This window comes from Anabas testudineus, chromosome 1 (genome assembly GCF_900324465.2).
Source record: "Anabas testudineus chromosome 1, fAnaTes1.2, whole genome shotgun sequence".
NCBI lineage: Eukaryota > Metazoa > Chordata > Actinopteri > Anabantiformes > Anabantidae > Anabas > Anabas testudineus.
This window is the reverse complement of record NC_046610.1, coordinates 19,372,257-19,396,710: the sequence shown is the minus strand read 5'-3', so window position 1 is coordinate 19,396,710 and position 24,454 is coordinate 19,372,257. Positions and strand designations below refer to the sequence as shown.

Sequence of the window (24,454 nt, the reverse complement as noted above, 5' to 3'; positions counted from 1 at the left end):
GAGTCACACACACACACACACACACACACACACTCACACACACGATCCTTAGTATCTAGTGTGAGTGGGGGCACTGTTATATATAGGCGACCTCTCAAGTCTCTAAGGTCTTGACTTCGTTAATGTCTCCTACTGTATCTCACTCTTCTGGCTTTTTCTTTATCTATTCATATGAATACAGAAGCATTACACATATCACAAAAACAAATTCAAATCAACTAAATGAAGTAAAACAACTATGACACAGCGAGAGGCATGACGTCAGAAAATCATCAGAGTCTCCAGCCTGGGAAGGATTAAGCAAAAAAAAAAAAAAAAAAAATGATGATGAAAGATCAAGTTTTGATGTTTGGTTCCTACCAGAGACTGAAGGTCGCCACAGTGCAGCTGCTTCAGTTTTGACCAGTCTTCTTTAAAACTGCCTCTTTTGAATATTACCACATTAATGGAAGTGCACATGGGTTTGAAGCTCTTTGCTGCTGAATGTGTCTCACTCCCTGTAGTGTTGGCGGTAGTAGTAATGATGTAGCACTGCAGTGTGTGTGTGTGTGTGTGTTTAGGAAAATTCCATCCATTCTTGTTCTTCCTGAGGAAAGAGACGAAGCAAACTATCACACACCCTCCTTACTGCTAACAGTGCTTCTCAGCTCTCCAACTGTTAACAGACAGTTTTCTTCTGCTGTGAGGCTCCATCACTGCAGTGAGTGTTCTGTCATTTAGTGTATTGTTTTATCTTTAAACTGTTTAAGTTTACATGAACTTCTTTTCTGAAACTAAAAGGAAAACATTGGCTACTGAACTGGACCTGGATGACTTCTTCCTCCTTTTCGACTCTGTTTTATGGCACGTCACACACACACACACACACACACACACACACACACACACACACACACACACACACACACACACACACACACACACACACACACACACACAGAGGCAGGGAATTAACTGGACAAATCATGATAATCAAACACAAAAGCAGGTCAAAGGATTGCTTTTTATTTTCTGTAAATAAAAAGAGACCCTCTCGAAACTTTCATCGAAACAGTAAAAACTTGAACTAATTAGGCACAATTTTAATTTGAGCTCCTGTGTCTATCCTTCATTCATTGATTTGTAGCCATTTCCTCACACAGTATACAACTTTGGACTTTGCTGGAACTGTCACAACATGTGTCTGTCAGAGAGTAAATGGTAAATGGTAAATGGTCTGCACTTATATAGCGCTTTTCTACCTAGCAGGCACTCAAAGCGCTTTACACTGCTTCTCATTCACCCATTCACACGCACAAGCACACACACATTCACACACCGATGGCAGAGCTGCTATGCAGCTGACCTGACTCACCGGAGGCAACTTGGGGTTCAGTATCTTGCCCAAGGACACTTTGGCATGTGACGTGGCAAAGTGTCACGTGAAGAGTGAAACAAATAGAAAGTATTATTTAGTATTTTTACTTGTGTAAAAGTAAGAATATTAATATTATGAATGTTTAATAAAATACAGAAGTATTAGTTTAAAAAGTGTTCAGTATATCAGTGGATTATTGTTACTAGTGCATTTATATATGAGAAGCTTTAATTGATAGTGTGGATCAGTTTTAACAATCTTTAAATATATAATTCAATAAAAACTTTAATATCTGTTTAGCTTGAACCTTTGTTTGTCAGAGAAAAGCATAAATATTAATTTGTGTATTTTAATATTATACATCAGTACTAAATACAAAACATTTGAGGACAGACCACATTATTCAGCTTAGAGAGGTTTATAAAATATTCAAGTAACAACATTTGGGTTGATTTTAAAATTTTCTATTTCATAATGGAGCTTTTTACTTTCTGCCAACCTTTGTGAGAGATTTGTCGAATAGGTTAAAGAGAATAAATGTCAATGCAACTTTACAAGAAAAGCAGTACTTTTATATTCTAAAGATCAGCGGAAAAAGGGCAGATTCCACTATCAAATGTGCTCGACCTGCGTTTCACTTACTGTTGTATAAAGAACCATCATGATATAATGTTGAATACAGCCACATACAGCCAACCTGAAACTTTACTATGTAAGGATGAAGACATACATTAACTCTATTCAGAAACAAGTTCAAAGAACAAGACCGTCCAGACTGTTGTCAGCTAAAGATGAAAAAGTCAACAGACACGACACGCACCAGACTTCTTAGGTCCAAACACAGTGGCATCCAAAATAAAATTGGAGAACATGGTCAATTCTGACTTAATGTCCCCAATTTCCTTTGGGATCTGGTTGAAGCTCTCCAGGAGGTGGGAGTTGAAGACCCCTATAGCACAGTGTTCCACCAGATATTCCCAACAGACCCTCACAATATGTTTGGGTCTGCTATATCTGTCCAGCTTTGTTCTGCGCCACTGGACATTTGGTCGGACCTCAGATAATTGACGACCTGATGGAGACCCTCATGCTTGAACATGGCATTTGTTATGGACAACCTGTGACTAGAAAAGAAGTCCAATAACAAAACTCCCCTCAGGTTCAGATCGGGAAGGTCTTTCCATCCAGTCACGCCCCTCCAAGTGTCACTGTTGTTGCCTACTCCAGCATTGAAATCCCCCAGCAGAAAACACAGACTCCAAGAAAGTTGGGTACTCTGCACTACTTTTTGGCCCTTAGGCACAAACACCAGTGAAATAACTTTCACTTAGCCGAGGGTGCAGAGAAGCATCTTTCCCTTCGACTGGGGAGCATTCCACATGGCAGCTGAGCTGGGGAGCTATAAGCTAGCCCACTCCAGCCCACCACCTCTCATCGCAGGCAACTCCAGAGTACAAAAGGGTCCAAGCTTTCTCAAGGAGTTGGGTTCCATAACCCAAGCTTTGTGTAGAAGCGAACTCGACTATTTCGAGCTGGTACTACTCAACCTCTCACACAAGCTCAGGCACTTTCCATCCCACGTCCCAATACCCATATTCCTAGTACAGGGATTTGGTCACCAAGGCACCCTCCCACGACTGCCACCCAATCCACATTGCACTGGCCCCTTATGATCCTTCGTCATGGTGATGGGCCTGTAGGAAGGCAAGTTCACGCCACTCCTTTGGGCTGTTCCCAGCCCACTCTCGTAGGTGAGAACCCGGCCACCAGCTGCACACAGGCGAGCGTTTCAGGGTGGGGCCCTGGTGACGCCAATCCGGGTGACGTTCCTATTTGTTATAAGATGTTAGTTCGTTACAATGATGCACTGAAGATCAAATGTCTAATCCAGGATGTTCTAAAAAATAACTACGGTACAGCTCAGATCTAGTGCGTGTCAAAATCTGTTAAACTGCCTAATGAATTCTCAGGTTTGCTGAGTGTTAGTGTGTGTAAACGTGTATTCAAATTGAAGAGACTCAGCTAATAATTTGGGGACAAAAAGTAGAATAGAATAGACTATCCGTTATTGTCATCGTACATCATGTGTACAACAAAATTGTATCAGCTCTTGGTGTAAACAGTACAGTGTAAAATATAAATAGTATCGTAGAAAAAAGAAAAGTCTGTATGATCTGTACATAATGTTATGTAGTGTTTAGAAGTCTGACAGCCCAGGGGTAAAAACTGTTTGTCCACCTGTTTGTCCGGCTTTTTATGCCCCTATATCTCTTGCCCAAGGGCAGGAGAGTGAAGAGACACTGGCCTGGGTGTGATTCATCTCTTAGAATTTTCCTTGTTCTGCTCAGAGACTTTGCAATGTCTTCTAGTGATGTTAGGGAGCAGCCAATGATTCTTTGTGCTGTACTATTACCCTCTGCAGAGCTTTCATGTACATACCATGCTGTGATGCAATATGTTCTCTCATGGAATGATAGGAAGAAGTCAGCAGCTGTTGTTTCATCTGATTTTTCTGCAGGACCTTGAGGAAGTGGAGTCTCTATTAGGCTTTTTAATCATCAGAGACGTGTTGGCTTTCCAGGTGAGGTCTTGGCTGAGGTGTAAACCCAGGAACTTGAAGGAGGAGACCCTCTCCACACAGTCCCATTAGATGAAAAGAGGGTCAAGTTCTCCTATATGCCTCCGGGATGTCCAGTTCCAGCTCCTTTGTCTTGCTCCCAGGTTTCTCCAGATGGCTCAGAGCAGAGTTTAGGGCTGTTGACCTATTTGCTCTGTAGTCGAACTGATGTTGATCGAAGTTTGGTGGAAAGCAAGACCTGAAAAGTTAAAGGCTAAGTCTCTAAAAGCACTTCATTACTACAGAAGTCAGTGCGATAGTCATTCAGGCTACTTATGGCTGTTCTCTTCACAACTGGGATGATTGTAGCTGCTTTAAGGCATAGTAGGACATCTGGAGGTCTTGGTATATTATGAGATTTTCGGAAGTAGCTCGTAATGTCAGTTTGGCTTGTAAATCGTATATTTGGCAACAAAATTGTGCCCATTCACTCCACTGTACATGTACACCCATGCACACAACTGCACACTAAAACACACGATAAGACAAGAGCTCAAAGCCACTTTGTCTGCATGCGCCACCATCTTGCCTGAGAATGAATGATTCAGTGGGCTAGCAAAGGATATGTGTGTATTTATTTACAAAAGAGTTTATGGATTATTTTGCCTATTTTTCATTAATTCAATTCAGTTTTATTTGTATAGCGCCATTTTACAACAGAAGTTATCTCAAGGCACTATACAGTCTAAGATTCAAGACCTTACAGAGAATAATTATACAAAAAATTGATACTGTTACGAACAGGGACTGACGGGGACCAAACAGGTAGAAACAAAAAGGATATTTATTAACAAAAGGGCAGCGGACACAGGGAACTAACACACACCAACAAAGTATCAAATAAAAGAGACCCGAAAACACGGTGGTGAAGTACAAACAAAACCCTAAAGAAACATACAAAGTGACAACTGAAAACACAGGCAAAAAATGAACTAGAAACTTAACACACTAACACAAAACAAGACAAGGCTCAAACACTTCTGGAACACAAACAAACTCACGAATAAGAAATACAAAGTAGCAACAAAAAAAACACGCACTAATGCGGACAAGAAACTAACAGACAAACTAGACATACAAAGTAACAAACCAAAATCACTGCAGGAGGCAGGATGGACAGGGACAAACAAACAAAACTAACAGGACAAAGTAACAACTAAAATACACTGCAAAAGGCAGGCAACTACAAACTCACAAAAACAAAACTCACAGACGAAACCAAAGTCCAACAAACAGAAGTGAAGTCCGGGGTGATCCAAAATGACTAAGTGACAAAAACCAACAAACTAACGAACTAGTGGCGTGAATTCCATGAACATGAATGAACATCAACAAACCAGCAATGAACTGAGGACTGAGGGGTGCTTATAAAACAGAGGGAGTAACAGGTGAACTGAGTTTGTAATTAGTCCGGTGAGTGAGAGTGGAGAGTGGAGGCAGTCCATACACAGGGGTGTGGCAGGAGAGTGAGACGGGACAAAACCAAACCAAACCAAAAGACAGGGGCAGAGGGAGGAACTGTAACATATAACACAACAATCCCATTTGAGCAAGCTTTAGGCAACAGAGAGGAGAGGAAAAACTCCCTTTAGAGGAAGAAACCTCCAGCAGAACCAGGCTCATAGTGGGCGGCCATCTGCCTTAACCGGTTGGGGTGAGTAGAAAGAGAAGAGAGAAAAGAACAGCAGCCAACAAAAACAACAACCAGCAGCAAGAACATTGGGCAGGTCAACTGGATTCTGGAGATGTACAGCTCCAGGCCGAAGATCCCTGCAGAAAAGTACAGAGAGAGGGAGAAGAAGAGGAGGAAAAACAACTACAGAAGAGAGAACACACAAAGTTATTGACATGAAATGGTGGCATTTGCATTGATATAGGAGACAAGAGAGAGGAGAGGAGAGGAAAGGAGCTCAGTTTGTCAGTAGAGGTCCCCCAGCAGACTAACCTATAGCAGTATAACTAAGAGATGGTTCAGAGTCACCTGATACATCTCTAACTGTAAGTTTTATTAAAAAGGAAAGTTTTAAGTCTAGTCTTAAATATAGAGATGATGTCTGCCTCCCGAACCTGAACTGGGAGCTGGTTCCACAGGAGAGGGGCTTGATAGCTAAAGGATCTGCCTCCCATTCTACATTTGGAAACTCTAGGAACCACAAGTAAACCTGCAGTCTGAGAACATAGAGTTCTGCTTGGAAGATATGGAACTATGAGTTCTTTAAGATAAGATGGAGCCTGATTATTAAGTGATTTATAAGTGAGGAGAAGAATTTAAAATTTAATTCTGGATTTTACAGGGAGCCAATGGAGAGAAGCTAACGTAGGAGAAATAAGATCTATCTTGCTAATTCCAGTCAGAACTCTGGCTGCAGCATTTTGGATTAACTGGAGGCTTTTTAATGAGTTATTGGGACAAACTATTAATAATGAATTACAATAGTCCAGTCTGGAAGTAACAAATACATGGACTAGTTTTTCAGCATCACTTTGGGGCAGGATGCTCCAAATTTTAGCAATGTTTCTCTGGTGGAAAAAGGCAGTTCAAGAGATTTCTTTGATGTATGAAGTGAAGGAGATATCCTGATCAAAGATAACTTTCTTACAGTATTACTTGAGGCCAATACTAAGTCATCAAGGGTGAGAACGTGATTAGACATAGTGTCTCTGAGATTTTTAGGCCCAAACAGTATAACCTCTGTCTTGTCTGGAGTTAGGAGAAGGAAATTGGAGGACATCCAGGCTTTATGTCTTTTAGGCATGCTTGAAATTTGACTAATTGATTAGTTTCTCCTGGTTTCATATATAAGTATAGCTGGGTATCATCTGCATAACAATGGATATTTATAAAGTGTTTCCTAATAATATTGCCTAAGAGGGAGATCTATAAAGTGAAAAGAATCAGTCCAAGCACAGATCGCTGTGGAACTCCATAGCTAACTTTGCTGTGCATGGAAGATTCATCATTAACGTGTACAAACTGAAATCTATCTGATAGATACGATTTAAACCACTCTAGTGCTGTTCCTTTGATCCCAATGACATGTTCCAGTCTGTTTAATAAAATGTTGAATGCAGCACTAAGATCTAACAAGACGAGTATAGAGAGTAGTCCATTGTCTGCTAATAGAAGATCATTAGTGACCTTTACCAGTGCTGTTTCTGTACTATGATGTACTCTAAATCCTGACTGGAAATATTCATACAAGTTATTACTACGCAGGTGGTCATAAAATTGCTTAGAAACTAACTTTTCAAGAATTTTAGAGATAAGGGCAGATTGGATATTGGTCTATAATTCACTAAAACCCCTGAGTCCAGAGTAGGCTTTTTGAGTAGGGGCTTGACTACAGTGACCTTATTTGTAAAGCCTATTTGTAAAGATAGATTGATCTGATCTAATATGGACGTGCTGATCAAAGGTAAGACATCTTTGAGGAGTCTAGTCGGCATGGGATCTAAGAGACATATTGATAGTTTAGAGGAATTAATTACTTTAATTAATTACTAATTCAGAGTGATCTACGGGAAGGAAGCAGTCTAAGTACGAGCGTGGTCTTGCAGATGAATCTAGAGTTGTTGTACAGTCCATGCTGTATGCAGGGAGGATCAGATCAATTTTTTCTCTAATGTTTATGATTTTATTTATAAAGAAATTCATAAAATCATTGCTGCTGAGAGTTGACGGAATACTAGGCTCAACCGAGCTATGACTCTTTGTCAACCTGGCTACAGTGCTGAAAAGAAACCTAGGGTTGTTCTTATTTGCCTCTATTAATGAGGAGTAATATGAGGTTCTAGCTTTACGGAGGGCTTTTTTATATATTATTAAACTACCTTTCCAGGCTAGGTAATATTCATCTAAATTGGTAGAATGCCACCTCCTTTCCAGCTTACGTGATCTCTGCTTTAAGCTACGGATTTGTGAATTGTACCATGGAGCTAACTTCCTCTGACTCACTAGCTTCTTTTTCAGAGGAGCAACAGTATCAAGTATTGTTCCGAGAGAAGCAGCAGTACTATCAACAAGATAGTCCACTTGCACTGGAGTAACGTTGAAATAACTGCCTTCCTCTGTGTTGGTACATGGCTCCGAAATAAAAGATGGAATCAGCTTCTTAAATTTGTCGACAGCATTTTCACATAAACATCTACTGTAGTGAATCTTATCCGTTGGTGTAGTAAAGTTTGGTACGGTAAATTCTAATGTTATTAAAAAATGGTCAGATAAAAGAGGGTTTTGGGGGAAAAACTATTAACTGATCAATTTCCACATCGTATGTCAGAATAAGATCAAAGTTGTGATTAAAACAGTGAGTGGGCTTATTTACATTTTGGGTAAAACCAATGGAGTCTAATAGTGAATTAATGCAGTGTTGAGGCAGTTATCATCAACATCTACATGGATATTAAAGTCACCCACTATAATGACTTTATCTGCACTAAGAACTAAATCAGATAGAAACTCTGAGAATTCAGTTAAAAACTCAGAGTAAGGGACAGGAGGACGCTACACAATAACAAACAGGACTGGATCAGAGATGCTAAGAGTGAGGCTCTCAAATTAATTCAAATTATATTTAGGTCTCGGGTTGATTATCAAACTTGAGTCGAAGATTGCTGCTACTCCTCCACCCCGACTTGTGTTTCTAGGAACATGATAATTGACACGACTTGACATATTCATCCTGCTGCAGCCAGGTTTCAGTAAGACAAAATAAGTCTATTTGATGGTCAGTCATCAAATCATTCACTAACAGGGATTTAGACGAGAGAGATCTGATATTTAACAGTCCACATTTGAATGTTGTCTTGTTATTTTGTTCTAAGAGAGGAGTCGTCTTTATTTGTATTAGGTTTTTATGAATCACTCCTCTTGGGTTAGTTTTTGAAATAAATACTTTAGGTAGTCGGGGAGCAGACACTGTCTCTATGGGGTTATGGTAGTTTTGCTCCAGCAGCAGCTTTGTCTCAGGTGACTAGTTAACAAAAGAATCTGTGAATGAATCCGTCACATCAAGATCTACAGACAGATGGTTGGTTCAGTGTGGAACAGCAAGATCAGTTCATTTGTGTTTTCTGTGCACTGAAGACAAACATCAGTAGAATAACTGAATCAATAGAGGAGGAACGAACTAGAGATGAATCCTAAAGTTCATATATTAACTTCACTGATATGTTTTTGAACATAATGAAACTTGATTTGGAGAATATCTTAGAGAACTTAGAGAAATAAAAGAAAAAAGTATAGTTTAAATTCATATGAAACATTTTGAACCTGGCATTATGTTCACATTCACTGAATTCAAAGTGGTGGATACAAGTTAATGTTAATTAATGTAAATTAATTACAATGATACACTGATCAAATGTCTAATATAACATTTACTTTAACAGTTAAACAGCAGCAGCAGAGAGCTCCTTATGACACGTCAACTAGAGGTGTGATCTCTGTTTGATGTATCAGCCCGTGTGTTTTACAGGAAGTGGTCAAGATCAGAAGTGTCCAGGATGTTCTGAAAATAACTATGGTACAGCTCAGGTTGTCGCTCAGATGTCGTGTCAAACTCTGTTAAACTGCCTGATGTGAAAGATAAGTCGAGCAAAAGTCTTGATTCTAATGAAGATCCTGATCATTTGGGGACAAAAAGTAAAATGAATGATTCCGTGAGCTAACAATGGACATGTATATTTATTTACACTAGATTATATTTTGACCTAATTTTTCTTTTTTTTGATAGTTGATAGGACAGAGAGTAAGAAAAATGCAAACAGCAAACAGACGAAGAATGTCATAGTGTCACCCACGAATGTGTGGTGTGTGTAAGAGTCTGCTCATAGTGATAAAACCACAGTGACGTCTTAAAGATGCTAAAGATCCCGGTGAAGTGGTGGTGTATGGGTGTGTGTGTGTGTGTGTGTGTGTGGGTGGGGGCTTCTGTAGCTCACCAACATGATTTTATGAATTTCTATAAAAATCATAGCTTTTAGAGAAAATATTAATCAAATTCTCTCTGCAACCAACATGCTTGTATGTACAACATCTCTAGATTCATCTGTCAGACTGCTTCTTCCTCGTTGATCATTCTGGATTGAAAATGTAAATTAATGTATCTAAACCAGGGGTATCAAACTCAATTGCACAGGGGGCCAAAATCCAAAACACACTTTAGGTTGCGGGCCGAACAGGATAAATATTTATTGAACACACTAAAACTTCTAAAACTTTTATATAACTTTTAACATAAACCTTAAATAACTTATAATATTTTGCTCTCTATGAAAATATATCCTGTCTAAATTATACAAGTTAGAAATAAAGTAAACATTAAAAGAACAAACATTGAAATTTCTTTAATCTTATGTCATTTTATATAAAAAATAAACTTACATTTTAAATATCCCAAAAGATTTTGCTCTCCATAAAAATATATCCTGTCAAAATTATAAAATATAAATCAAATCATTCAGTCATTTTATCAGAGCTGCATCTTTTTTTGTCAACAAGTTTGTTTATATTTGTTGTGAGGTTCTGTGTTGTGGAGATTCTCAGGATGGACTGTAGGTTCTCATCAGTGAGACGACTCCTGTGTGCTGTTTTGTTAGTCTTCATCACTGAGAAGAGCTTCTCACATAGATTTGTGGTACTAAACATAAACAAGGTTCGAGCCTCATGTGGACGGAGCTGGGACATTTCTGTGGGAATGGAGTGAATAAACTGTGCGGGTCCTGCAGTGTCCTACTTTACCTTCAGTCATTACACTGCTGCTCAATCAGCTCCATCTGAATCTGCACAGGTGCAGTTTACACATAAACGGCAAATGTGTTGTGAAGCAACTCCAAATTATTTTCTTGTTCGACAAAGTCACCAAAGCTCCGTGAGAACTCAGTTTATCAGCAAAGTGCATATTTGTGAACACCGTTGTAACGATATGGTTCAACATTACTTGGCATCGTGAGGACCAGCTTCATAACTTTAAGCATCATAAACTAGATTTGATTAACGTGGAATGTGTTCAGCAAGGCAGCTGAAGCGCTGCATTATGGGATCTGTAGTTTATTGTGTTACCAGCGCTTCATGTCGCCGGGCCATTAATAACAATAATATAGAAATGATCTCGCGGGCCGGAAATAATTACACGCCGGGCCGGATGTGGCCCGCGGGCCGTGAGTTTGACACATATGATCTAAACCAACAAAATGTCTCTTAGACCCCATCCCGAGTAGACTGCTCAATGATCTATCTTCACTAATAGGCTATGTACAGAAAGCACAATGGATCTGAAGAACAAAAAGGAGAAGAATCAGCAGACAGTGTGAACTCTTGTTTCAGTTCCTGTGTCACTGATGTCAAACAATGACACCAAAGTTCAACACGTGAACACACACAAACCGTTGATATGTTTACTTGGAATATGTGTTGCTTGTCATTCGACCTGTTTCCCAGTGATGGTAGAGATCACAGTGCTGGTCTTCTGTGGAAAGACTGAATCAAAAACAACATTTCTTAGTACTGCTAACTATTTTGTTTCATATAACTTTGGGAACATGTTTTTATACCACATGCCATGTGTTTAACATAAAAGAAGAAATAAAGATGAGCAGTAACATGCAACAAAGATGCAACAATGCTGGATGTGAGGTGGAACAATTGAAGTTTATGCTTTCAATATTTTGTTTTGGCCATGTTCCCTAGACGTAGACAATCAGATTAGATTCTCAGAATCTTTTGACGACATTATGAAATTATAAATAATGATATATTCTAAACATATATCTGTATATTTTATTCTTTGTCATTCAGTGTTGAGGGACAGTGGACCTTATTCACACTTTATAGTTTTTTCTTAAATTTGTTCTTGTGAACAGTTCTAAGAAAAATATCGTTCTGAATCATGACATGTACTTAAACTGATAATTTTTCTCATACCTCTCTTCTTATACCTGATGAATTATTGTCAAGAAGGGAAGCGAATGTGATGTCTACAATGTGAACTTTTGTGTTTATTTGTTTTAAAATCACCATAATGTTTTGTAAAATAATTTTAAAATGTATAAAAAAAATAATTATTTTTTTTCTTTGCAAGAAGACTGTGGAATCAGTGAAAATGAATTAACCAATTATTTTGCAAAAGCATTTTGGCAAAGAAATAGTGGTCTTGACTGTGCATAGATTTTATTTTTACATAAGAGCAAATCCCAAATAAACAGTGTTTGTCATCACAATCTTTGTCATAAACTCTGTAAGTGTCTATGACATTTCTTTTTAAGAATGCTTCAATACTGACAATTTTTGACACAATTTGATAACTTGTAGATTTGTTTTACCGATTTGTTAGTCTCTGCTTTACTTTTTACAGTCTTTAAGTTTATCTTTTGCTACCCAGTCATGTTACTGACCATGTGAGATGACAGTTTATTTAGCTAGTTTGTGTGTTAACACTGTGTTTGAAATGAATTACCATATTACTGCATTAATAATTTCACTAAGGTCTTATACTGTCACTATTGTAGAGAGCTGTCTGTACCTCCCAGCATACAGTAGTCAACAGTAGGAAATGGGAACAGGGGGTCTACGCTCCTCGATTCGACACTTGATGGTCTCTGGTCTATCACCTCAACAAGATTATTAACAGCGAAACCTGTTTAACAGCAGAGGTCTGAGCTAAAAGCTAAACGAAACCCTTAAAGTCAATCAGAGAAATCAGTTTCACTCTTTCTACAAAGAAGTATGACAGGAAGAGTCCACTGACTGAACAATACACACTAGTTCACATAGCAAACACCCCAACACCTTCTATTGAATGCTGCATATATTTTATTGTCATCTCTGTATTATAATTTGTATTACTATTATTTTATTTTTATTCTTTATATTTATTATTTTACTTTTATTATTATTATTTACATGTTGGGTGTTTAGCTGAACAGTATTACAGTTTCTTATATTCACAATAACAGTAATAAAATTTTGATCATCTGTGTGGACGTTGTTCATCTCATCATTGTTGACTGTAAACTTCATTAAAGTAAATATCTTCTATTCTGTTGAAGTTTTCATACATCTCGTCCTGCTGGGCTCCACCTGTTTCGTCGTACTGGTTGCAGGTGCTCTGCTGATTGGACGTCCTTTTCTTTGAGTACACTACAACGTCATCATTTTCATAAATCTAAAAAAGAAAATCAGTGAACTAGTCATTTCATTTGTTATGTGTTTCAGAACAAGACGTCCTGTAAAACACAGATCAGATTACTGTGAAGTCCAGTGAAACTGATCATTATCCAGATCAAAGTCTAAAGCCATGCTTTTAGCATATGCTAACATCTTCATGGTAAAATGCTCATAGTGACAATGCTAATATACTAATGATGTTTATCATCTTCACTATCTTAGTTTAACATACTAACATTCACTAATTACCACTGAACACAAAATAAATATGAGGCTGGAAGGCCATTAGTTGTACAGGACTTTTTGGTTATAAGTCACATTACAGGACAAATGAAAGTTTTAACATGATGATAACACTAAATGTATTATACTTCATCCTGCTGAGACTTAAATGACTGTTCAAACTTTAACAGCAGTAGTTGTTAACACATTTGAGACTGACACTGCCATCCATGTAGCCAAGCTGCTGACGTGACTTTTATATTTTCAATTTAAAGCTACTTTAGAGTTTCCTGCAGAGATTTATAGTAAACAGAGAAAAACACTGGTCATGTCTCTGATGACCTACTGAGTTTTCCTCTAATGACATCACCAGGATTAAACATCCACTTGTTTCTGAGAAACATCAGAATCTGATGTTTGTATGTTTATAATATTTCCACCAGTTGAACTTGTTCACACTTCTGATCTTTCCTCAAACACCACCAGGTAAATCTAACTTGTAGACAGAGGATTATTCAGCAGACTGCAGTGAAATGTGCTCAGCACAGTCATAGTTTTAAACAAACCCATTGATTTTGATGATCCCACTGCCTGTACAGTCCTGATCATTGGTGCCTTATTCTTCCCCACATATTTGTAATGTGCACAACATTAAATCCATCTGGTGGCTTTAATAATGGTCACCATGGACAGTCTGACCAGTCTATAGCTATGCAGCTCCACACACAGCCAGCTGTGATGCACTGCACATTGTTACACCTGTCAATCATGGCAGCATTACATATTTCCATGCTGAAAATCACCAGGTGGATTTAATACTGCAGCTGATCAGAGTAGATTGTAATGAACATTTCAGTCTTATGTGTCCACTAGCAGTGGTTTTGACTTTGGTTTTCTCACATCAGCTTCTTCTTCATCTGCCTTTGTGGTTGCTCTGTTCTCTCTGGCTGCAGTTCCTGGAAACAGCACAGTTCAAATATACAGTTTGTTTCCATTCACATGTATGTGCATTGCCTGTGTGTATTTGTTCATGTTTCCATTTGTGTGCATACATTTGTACTGTATGTAAAACATACCTTGCACTTTGTGACATTTGTATTTATAAATTACAACCAGGACAAATATCAGTATGAACATCAGTGCAGCCGGTACAATGAAAACCACAGGGTTAAAGACCACCACATCTGAAAAAAAGAAAAATGTTAAAATATCCTTCCTCATAACTCACAGTAGCAGCATGTTCCTCATTTATCTGATGACATTTGCTTTACTATTCAAACACAGCAGCAGAAGTAACACCACATATGAGAAATGTAGCAACACTGTCTTAATGAATGTGTGTTTTAATATAGCTGCTAGTTTATCACATATACACACAGGATCAGTTTTGTTACTCAGGTGGACGATATGATCATTTACACTCATTTCCTGGACTACTTCCTGAATACATACTGGATCCCCACACTGTGACCATACCCACTACGTGCATTGTTTGTAGGTCAGCTGGTCGTACTGCTCCCTCATATAATCAGCTGCATTGTAACTGTGTTGCTCTTTTACCTAGTGACAGTTGAATCTTGGTGTAGTTTCCAAAGGTCCACTGTGAGTCTGAACCACACCAGTATGTCCCAGCATCACCTGCTTTCAGCTCTGTGATGGTCACTGAGAAAGAACTGGAAGAAACATCATCTAGCAGAGTGAACCTGACGTCAGTCTGTCCTGAGCTGTTTTGACTGGTCACCATGTCTGTACAGTTTCTGTGGTGGTCTCCCTTACAGAGGAACTTCCTGTTTGTCCCATGTTGTGGTGGATAGGGACACTGCATAGTTAGTGGACGTCCCACAGTGCCGCTCAGTTTGTTGGACTTCACACAGCACCACTCTGTGAGACAGAAGAGGCTTTGAGCCAAATGACCTAATAACACATGAGCTTTCAAAGTTTAGTGATGAACAAACAAAAACTACATTTACTTTATGTACATTTCTATTGATGTGAAACAACAGTGACTCAACTCAGTGTGTGATGAGGTAGATCTGTGACCTCTCACCTCTGACCTCCAGATTAACAGCAGAGAAAACATCCAGTCCTGTGTTTCTCTTTACTCCACAAAGGTACGACCCAGAATCCTTTTGGGTCAAACTGGTAATGGTCACTGTGAATTTTCTTGACATCTTGTCATCAGTCAGACTGAACTGTGTGTTTTGTGTGTTGTTAGAGGTGATTAGTGCCTGCTGCAGACATGAGGACGGCTGGTTTCCTCTGCAGATGTACTTCATGTTGTTCTGGTCCTGAGACTCATATGGACAACTGATGGACACTGAACCTCCCTCATAACTTTGGACTTTGGTGGAACTTCTGCAGCAGGTGTTTTCTAGCAAAATAATATTAATAAAAGTACTTAAGAGACACAAATTTACAGAAAATCTTCAATCTCGTTCAGGACCTAGTAACAAATCTGAGCAAAATTATTTAGAACTCTGTTAACATTGATAGAAATTCTTGTATGTTATGTTTAATTGTTACTTTAAATGTTTGACATATTTTCAGAACTTATGCAAATGTAAAATTGTTGTTTTTGTCAGTCATCTTTTAGTCCTGTTGTCTGCTTTAAACTGTGACCTCTCACCTCTGACCTCCAGATCAACAGCAGAGAAAACATCCAGTCCTGTGTTTCTCTTTACTCCACAAAGGTACGACTCAGAATCCTTTTGGGTCAAACTGGTAATGGTCACTGTGAATTTTCTTGACACCTTGTCATCAGTCAGACTGAACTGTGTGTTTTGTCTGTTGTTAGAGGTGATTAGTGCCTGCTGCAGACATGAGGACGGCTGGTTTCCTCTGCAGATGTACTTCATGTTGTTCTGGTCCTGAGACTCATATGGACAACTGATGGACACTGAACCTCCCTCATAACTTTGGATGTTGGTGGAACTGTCACAGCAGGTGTCTGTCAGACAGTGTAACAAACAGACGGTATTATTTAGTATTTTTACTTGTGTAAAAGTAAGAATTTTAATATTTATGAAATTATTTGAAATACAGAGGTATTACTTTAAAAAGTGTTTAGTATCTGCAGGCACAATAACATCAGTATCAGTGAATTATTGTTACTAGTGCATTTATATATAAGCGGCTTTTATCAGTTTTAAATCTTTAATTATATATTGCAATAAAAACTTTAATATGTGATTTGACATTTAGCTTGAACCTTTGTTTATTAGAGAAAAGTGTAAATAATATATATATATATATATATATATATATATATATATATATATACTATATATATATATATATATATATATACATATACATATACATATACAAAACAGTGTATTTGTATAATATACCTCAGTAACAAATATAAAACCTTTTAGGACAGATCTCATTAGACAGCTTAGAGAGGTTTATAAAATATTCAAGGATGAATCCAAAATTGATTAAAATAAAAGTATATTATGATATTATGTGATATTATGACCGTCCACCAAAAGCTCAGTCTTTCCAATTCATAGTAGCTGTAACTTATTACTTTCTGCCAATGAGCTTAAAGATAATAAATATCAATGCAATATTACAAAATGAGTAGTTCTTATAGATTCTAAATTTTATTACAATATGAAGGATCAGAGGAGAAATCTTTGTGTGTAAAGGGCAGATTTCACTAATGAATGTGCTCGACCTGCGTTAACGTCTCATTTGCTGTTGTATAAAGAACCATCATGATATAATGTTGAATACAGTCACATACAGCCAACCTGAAACTCTACTGTGTAAGGATGAAGTCATACATCAACTCTATTCAGAAACAAGTTCAAAGAACAAGACCATCCAGACTGTTGTCAGCTAAAGATGAAAAAGTCAACAATGCTACAACAGAGTGGCTCCACATACACAGAGAGTCTGTACTTGACCGGCCTGTCTGCAACAAGCCTCAGTCCCAACTTTTTAAAACTGATTCATGTTTACAAAAGACAATTTGCGTAGATCAGTGAAAACACTAAAAACTAAGTTCAATATAGATATTTTTTCCACACCTTGTTAAATACGACATAACAATTTCTAATTACCTTTCTCCACCTTCAGTTCAACATCAGCAGGGTAGTGATCATATCCACTCCTCGTCACCCCGCACCGGTATTTCCCAGCATCGTTTTGATTAAGATTAGAGATGGTGGCTGTGAAAACTTGTTTGTTTGTGTCATCACTGATGGAGTATCTGTTTTTACGTCCTTGTGTTGTTGTGATCAGAACATCATCATCACTGCCACAGTTGTTTCTGCACAAGTACTTCTCATAAGACTCGTATCTCTCGTCATAAGAGCAGGAAACTTTAGCTTCTTTTCCTTCATATCCAAACACATGGATAATCTCTGCTGCTCCGGTCACTACAACAAGAAAAAAATGTGAACTCAAAAAAAAAGAGAAAGAGGGAGACACATACCAAAACCAAAGTCAAGGTTCTATTGTTCTATACAATGCTTGTGTTTGTATAAATACAAATACATGTAATTGTATTTCAATTCAAAGAACTTACTGAAGAGGATGAACAGCAGAATTTGAAGGCACCACATCTTCATCTTTTGTGAGCAAAGAGAAACTACAAAATAAGTTACACTAACATAGAAATGTTCCACCAACAACTCACACGCAACGTGCCATGTAAATGCTGAACTGTTTCACTAGTGCACTTTGATCACCAGAGTTTTTTTAAAGATGCATCTCCTCTGACAAACTCACTTCCTGATTTCTGATCTATACTGTATGTGTGAAACAGAGAAATTATAACAGTAATTCATTCTCACATTCTCAAATCAGTTAAACTGACTGAGGTGGTACAAAGAAAACAAACTCACCTTCATTTGAATTCACTTAGACTATAGTTAATAAATATAATGTTTATCACTGCAGGACGTGAAAGGTGATCAGCTCCGTCAGCTTTTAGTTGGTATATTGTCAAAGTAGTTCAGTCATCAAGTGTTCACATTTTTGCCACCAAGGGGCGCTCTAACCTAATGTCTTTACACTGAGAAAGTAAATACTACATGAGTGCAATGGTAACTAGATTATAAAGTCCATACAGTATCTTGTATTTGTTCTCTCTGTATATATGTTTACATTAGTAAGTTATTCATTTAATGTTCATCTCAATGATACAGTTACTACTTTTAGTGCCAGAAACCCATTTGTATGCCTGAAGTAAATTAGTTAATATATATATTATATCCACATTATGCTTATTCAGACTTTATCTTTAAATTCCGGAGTTTCACTGATACAGAATTATATGATTTTCAAGTTAAACAGTGTAAATATTGTATATGTTATAATACCTCTTTATGCAAGAGCTCATCTGGTTTTAAGACTGAAAAGGCTTCTTTGAGCTCCTGTGTCTTTAAGGCCATCACACTTTTTTTCTGATTGGCCGGCTTGTCAGGTGGGTGTCTGAAATAAAACGGCTCAACTACATAGATCATATGTGTCAAACTCATGGCCCACGGGCCACATCCGGCCCGGCGTGTAATTATTTCCAGCCCGCGAGATCATTTCTATATTATTGTTATTAATGGCCCAGCGATATGAAGCTCTGGTAACACAATAAACTACAGATCCCATAATGCAGCGCTTCAGCTGCCTTGCTGAACACATTCAACGTTAATCAAATCTAGTTTATGATGCTGCAAGTTATTATGAAGCTAGTCCTCACGATGCCAAGTAATGTTGAACCATATCGTTACAACGGTGTTCACAAATATGCACTTTGCTGATAAACTGAGTTCTCACGGAGCTTTGGTGACTTTGACGAACAAGAAAAGAATTTGGAGTTGCTTCACAACACATTTACCGTCTATGTGTAAACTGCATCTGTGCAGATTCAGCTGATTGAGCTGCAGTGTAATGACTGAAGGTAAAGTAGGACACTGCAGGACCCGCACAGTTTATTCACTCCATTCCTGCAGAAATGTCCCAGCTCCGTCCACATGAGGCTCGAACCTTGTTTATGTTTAGTAGCACAAATCTATGTGAGAAGCTCTTCTCAGTGATGAAGACTAACAAAACAGCCTCACTGATGAGAACCTACAGTCCATCCTGAGAATCTCCACAACACAGAACCTCACAACAAATATAAACAAACTTGTTGACAAAAAAAGATGCAGCTCTGATAAAATGACTGAATGATTTGATTTGTTATTGCTGAAAAGCACAAATTTTATTTATATTTCCAGGTTTTGTTATGCAGCATGTTCACATTTTGAATTTGTATAATTTTGACAGAATATATTTTTATGCAGAGCAAAATCTTTATTTTTTATATAAAATGACATAAGATTAAAGAAATTTCAATGCTTGTTCTTTTAATGATTACTTTATTTTTAACTAATTTATACAGGATATATTTTTATAGAGAGCAAAATATTATAAGTTATTTAAGGTTTATGTTAAAAGTTATATAAAAGTTTTAGAAGTTTTAGTGTGTTCAATAAATATTTATCCTGGCCCGCGACCTAAAGTGTGTTTTGGATTTTGGCCCTCTGTGCAATTGAGTTTGACACCCCTGGTCTAGTAGATTAAATCATGACGACAGGTGAACACTAAACGTCAAACATCAATTCAGTAGCTTTAAATGACCTTTATCTTTCCTGATTTTAATCTGTGTTTTACTTCTTATATTCTTACCTTCAATATGTCCATCCATCCATCCATTTTCCACCGCTTATCCGGGGCCGGGTCGCGGGGGGAGCAGCTTAAGCAGAGATGCCCAGACTTCCCTCTCCCTAGACACCTCCTCCAGCTCTTCCGGGGGGACACCGAGGCGTTCCCAGGCCAGCCGAGAGACATAGTCTCTCCAACGTATCCTGGGTCTTCCCCGGGACCTCTGCCTGGTGGGACAGGACCGGAAAACCTCCTCTGCAAGGAGTCCCGGGGGCATCCGAAACAGATGCCCAAGCCACCTCAACTGGCCCCTCTCCTCACCCTATCACTAAGGGTGCGCCCAGCCACTCTGCGGAGGAAACTCATTTCGGCCGCTTGTATCCGCGACCTTGTCCTTTCGGTCATGACCCAAAGCTCATGGCCATAGGTGAGGGTAGGAACTTAGACCTGACCGGTAAATCTTTTTCACCACGACAGACCGGTACACCGACCGCATTACTGCTGCCGATGCACCAATCCGTCTGTCAATCTCGCGCTCCCTTTTTCCCTCACTTGTGATGATCCTGCGGTCCCCAAACCGGATCCCCTCCGGCCCCTGGCTGCGCCTAGAAATCCTGTCTATAAAAGTAATGAACAGGATCGGTGACAAAGGGCAGCCCTGTCGGAGTCCAACGTGCACCGGGAACAAGTCTGACTTACTGCCGGCAATGCGAACCAAGCTCCTACTACAGTCATACAAGGACCGAACGGCCCTTAACAAAGGGCCCCAAATCCCGTATTCTTGAAGTACCTCCCACAGGATGCCACGAGGGACACGGTCAAATGCCTTCTCCAAGTCCACAAAACATATATAGACTGGATGGGTGAACTCCCATGAACCCTCGAGCACCTTGGTAAGAGTATGGCTGGTCCAGTGTTCCACGGCCAGGACGAAAACCGCATTGTTCCTCCTGGATCCGAGGTTCGACTAGCGACTACCTAATTCTCCTCTCCAGCACTCTGGCATAGACTTTCCCAGGGAGGCTGAGGAGCATGATCCCCCTATAGGAGGACAGAGTCCCCAGGCGGACCACCTTCCAGTACCCCTTCCAGAGACCCAATGAAAGCCGGGTACTCTACACTGCTATTTGGCCCGTAGGCACAAACAACAGTGAGAGACCTATCCCCTACCCGAAGACGCAGGAAAACAACTCTCTCGTCCACCGGGTAGAACTCCAACACATGGCAGCTGAGGTGGTGGGCTATAAGCAAACCCACCCCTGCCCGCCGCCTCTCACCATGGGCAACTCCAGAGTAGAAGAGAGTCCAACCTCTCTCAAGGAGTTGTGTTCCAGAGCCCAGACTGTGTGTGGAAGTGAGCCCAACTATCTCTAGCCGGTACCGCTCAACCTCCAACACAAGTTAAGGCTCCTTTCCACCCAGTGAGGTGACATTCCATGTCCCAATTGCCAGATTCCTTGTCCAGGGATTGGGTTGTCGAGGCACGTCCACACGGCTGCCACCTAATCCACACTGCACCGACCCCCTATGCGCCTTCTTGCGGGTGGTGGGCCTACGGGAAGGCGGTCCCACGTCGCTCCTTCGGGCTAAGCCCGGCCGGGTCCCGTGGGAAAGATCCCAGCCACCAAGCGCTCGTCTACGTGCCCCAACCCCAGGCCTGGCTCCAGGGTGGGGCCCCGGTGACGCCAATCCGGGCGACGTAACCTACCTTGATGTTATCTTCATCATAAGGGGTTTATGAACTGCTCTTAGTCTGGCCCGTCGCCTAGGACCTGTTTGCCTTGGGAGATCCTACCAGGGGCAACATAGCTCCTAGGGTCATTCGGACACGCAAACCCCTCCACCACAGTAAGGTGGATGTTCGGGGAGTTCGGGCAGTTCACTATGTACAGATTAATTATTTGTACCCTCAAAGTGTATCGAAGTTGTTTTCTGCTGCTACCTTTTTATCAACCATACAGAACATCACAAACTTTAAAGAACTCTTGTTTAGATTTAGGGTAATATCTGATTTTATGCAATAACAAGATGCAGGAGGAGTAAGTTACAGACTTGAATACAAGAAGTAAATAACCAGCAACAGAAAACCACTTAAACAGGCTCAGGACAGTAGAATAAGGAAGAGAAATGACTCTTAATATTGCTCATTTTATTGAAGTATAACAAGTTTTGTCTTTGTAACACTCTCTGACAGACAACTACCGCAAGTCCAAAGTTATGAGGGAGGTTCAGTGTCCATCAATTGTTCATATGAGCTCAGGACCAGAACAACATGAAGTATATCTGCAGAGGAAACCAGTCGTCCACGTGTCTGCAGCAGGTAGATTTACTACAGACACTGTAGATAATCAGAAAATGTGATCAGTGATGATGACGTACAGAGAACATAATTTCGTGAAAACTCATCATCATGCTTCATTTACCTTTAGTATCCTGACAGTGTGGAGACTGTTGGGTATCGTTTACGGTGAGTCATGCACTTGTCTCTATCAATGAACAGTGAGTGAGTTTTACAGTTAATGTCTTTCTCTAGAGCCATGCGTGACTCCTCCAGGTGGGACAGGGAGCTTCTGACCTCGCTCAGCTGCTGGTTCAGAGACGTCAGAGTGGCATCAATTTGTCTCACCTCCCCCTCCAAACTAGACAGAAGCAGCAAGACAGGAGATGAACAGGAAGGTGAGACAGCACATGTTTTCAGATCTGTGTGTGTGTGTGTGTGTGTGTGTGTACCTGAGCTGGGGTTCATCCCTGCAGAGCTCCATGTTGGGTCTGAGAGAGCGAAGGTAAAGTCTGGACTGAGCTACTCTCAGTGGAGCCTCTTTGTTGTTGATGGCCTTCTGTAGAACCAGAATATTCCTCTCCTGGACCCCGATCTGCTTCAAGATCTGTACACACATGGTCACACAGTTAATAACCAATCAATAAATCACTCTGACTGACTGACTGACTGTCTGTCTCTCTGTGCACCTTTGTAAGCTTCATCTCCAGCTGAGTCTTGGCCTGTACCAGCTCCACACAGCGCTGGCTGAAGGCTTGGTCCACCTTGGAGCACTGGACTCTCAGATCCTCAGTGGTGTCCTGCAGCACCTGCTCCACCAGCAGTCTGACACACAAACAGCTTAATTAAGTTCACTGAAAACTTGAAATCATTTACCACAGTGACGCTTTGAGCTCCCATCACACTGATCTTCATCATCATTACTCTGCAGCACTCTGACCTGAGACTGTTGGTGGCCTGTTCCTCCTGCAGGGCCTTGTTCAGGTTGTCCTGGCTGAACTTCATCCACGACGAGCGGTTACACACTCTGCATCAAACCAGAAGACACAGAGTGTAACTGTATTATTGTGTAATTGCAGATTCACAGACTCATTGCTCACACTCACTGGTCCTGCATGGCAGCTGAGCCTGGGTGGTGCTTTGTGTGATTAAATATCGTTCAAGTTTATAACACTTCACTTCTCTAATGTTCACTGTCCTGTCAATGTTCACCTTTATCAGCTCCTCCTCCACTGTGTCCTGTACCAGGTCTGGTCCCAGTCTTCTTGTCCTGCAGTTCAGATTATCTGTGGTGATGGCGTACGGAGTCTCTGTGGCGTCCAGCGCCTTCTCCAGCCGCGTCTTCAGTGCCAGCAGTGTCTCTGTGTCGGTCAGCAGATGGTCGATGTGCCGCTGCAGCTCAGACTTCCAGTAGTGGATGTCTTGTAGTCTTTCTCCCAGAAGACGTGTTCCTTCAGCCTGGGTCTTCAAAGTGGCTTCCTCTGTGTCCTGGTACAGAGTTCTGGACTCTCTCTGGATACTTTGAGCCTCGTGGTGGTCAGTTCCAGCCTGTTGGAGGATACTGTGATAGTTGGAGAACCACTCAGCTGGGGTGTATTTAGCAGAGCGGTACCCCGTTGTACCTGAGCCTGAGGAGGACTGCAGGACCTCCAGTCCTACATGAGACTCTTTCAGGACCCCCTGAGCCACAGCTCTGCTGTCATAGTGTGGCCGTGAGACTAAAACCTCAGAGCTCATTTTATGACAGCTCAGTTACTGACACAAAGCTGACGACCTGCTTTAAGAAGACTTTAGTGCACAGTGTCAACAGTCCTGCTCCAGAACAAGTGGTGTGTTTGTTTGGTGTTGCCTGGTTACACATGTTGGCAGCAGCAGCTCCAGCAGCAGCTTTGTCTCAGGTGACTAGTTAACAAAAGAACCTGTGAATGAATCAGTCACATCAAGATCTACAGACAGATGGTTGGTTCAGTGTGGAACAGCAAGATCAGTTCATTTGTGTTTTCTGTGCACTGAAGACAAAAATCAGTAGAATAACTGAATCAATAGAGGAGGAATGAACCAGAGATGAATCCTAAAGTTCATATATTAACTTCACTGATACATTTTTGAACATCATGAAACTTGATTTGGGGAATATCTTAGAGTAGAAATAAAAGAACA

The 24,454-nt window shown here is 40.1% G+C and overlaps 1 protein-coding gene and 1 pseudogene across 1 annotated transcript; both read right to left on the bottom strand.

Moving 5' to 3' along the window:
• Positions 1-17,424: 17,424 nt before the first annotated feature.
• On the bottom strand, positions 17,425-24,031 carry LOC113161865 (tektin-4-like). Its single transcript, XM_026359678.1, has 6 exons — positions 23,469-24,031; positions 23,235-23,321; positions 22,984-23,119; positions 22,747-22,901; positions 22,531-22,655; positions 17,425-17,750 (listed from the first exon to the last, which is right to left on the bottom strand). Exons 1-6 carry the CDS (start codon positions 24,029-24,031, stop codon positions 17,425-17,427), a joined length of 1,392 nt encoding a protein of 463 aa, XP_026215463.1.
• On the bottom strand, positions 22,326-24,148 carry LOC113162447 (annotated as a pseudogene).
• Between the last annotated feature and the right edge of the window lie 306 nt (positions 24,149-24,454).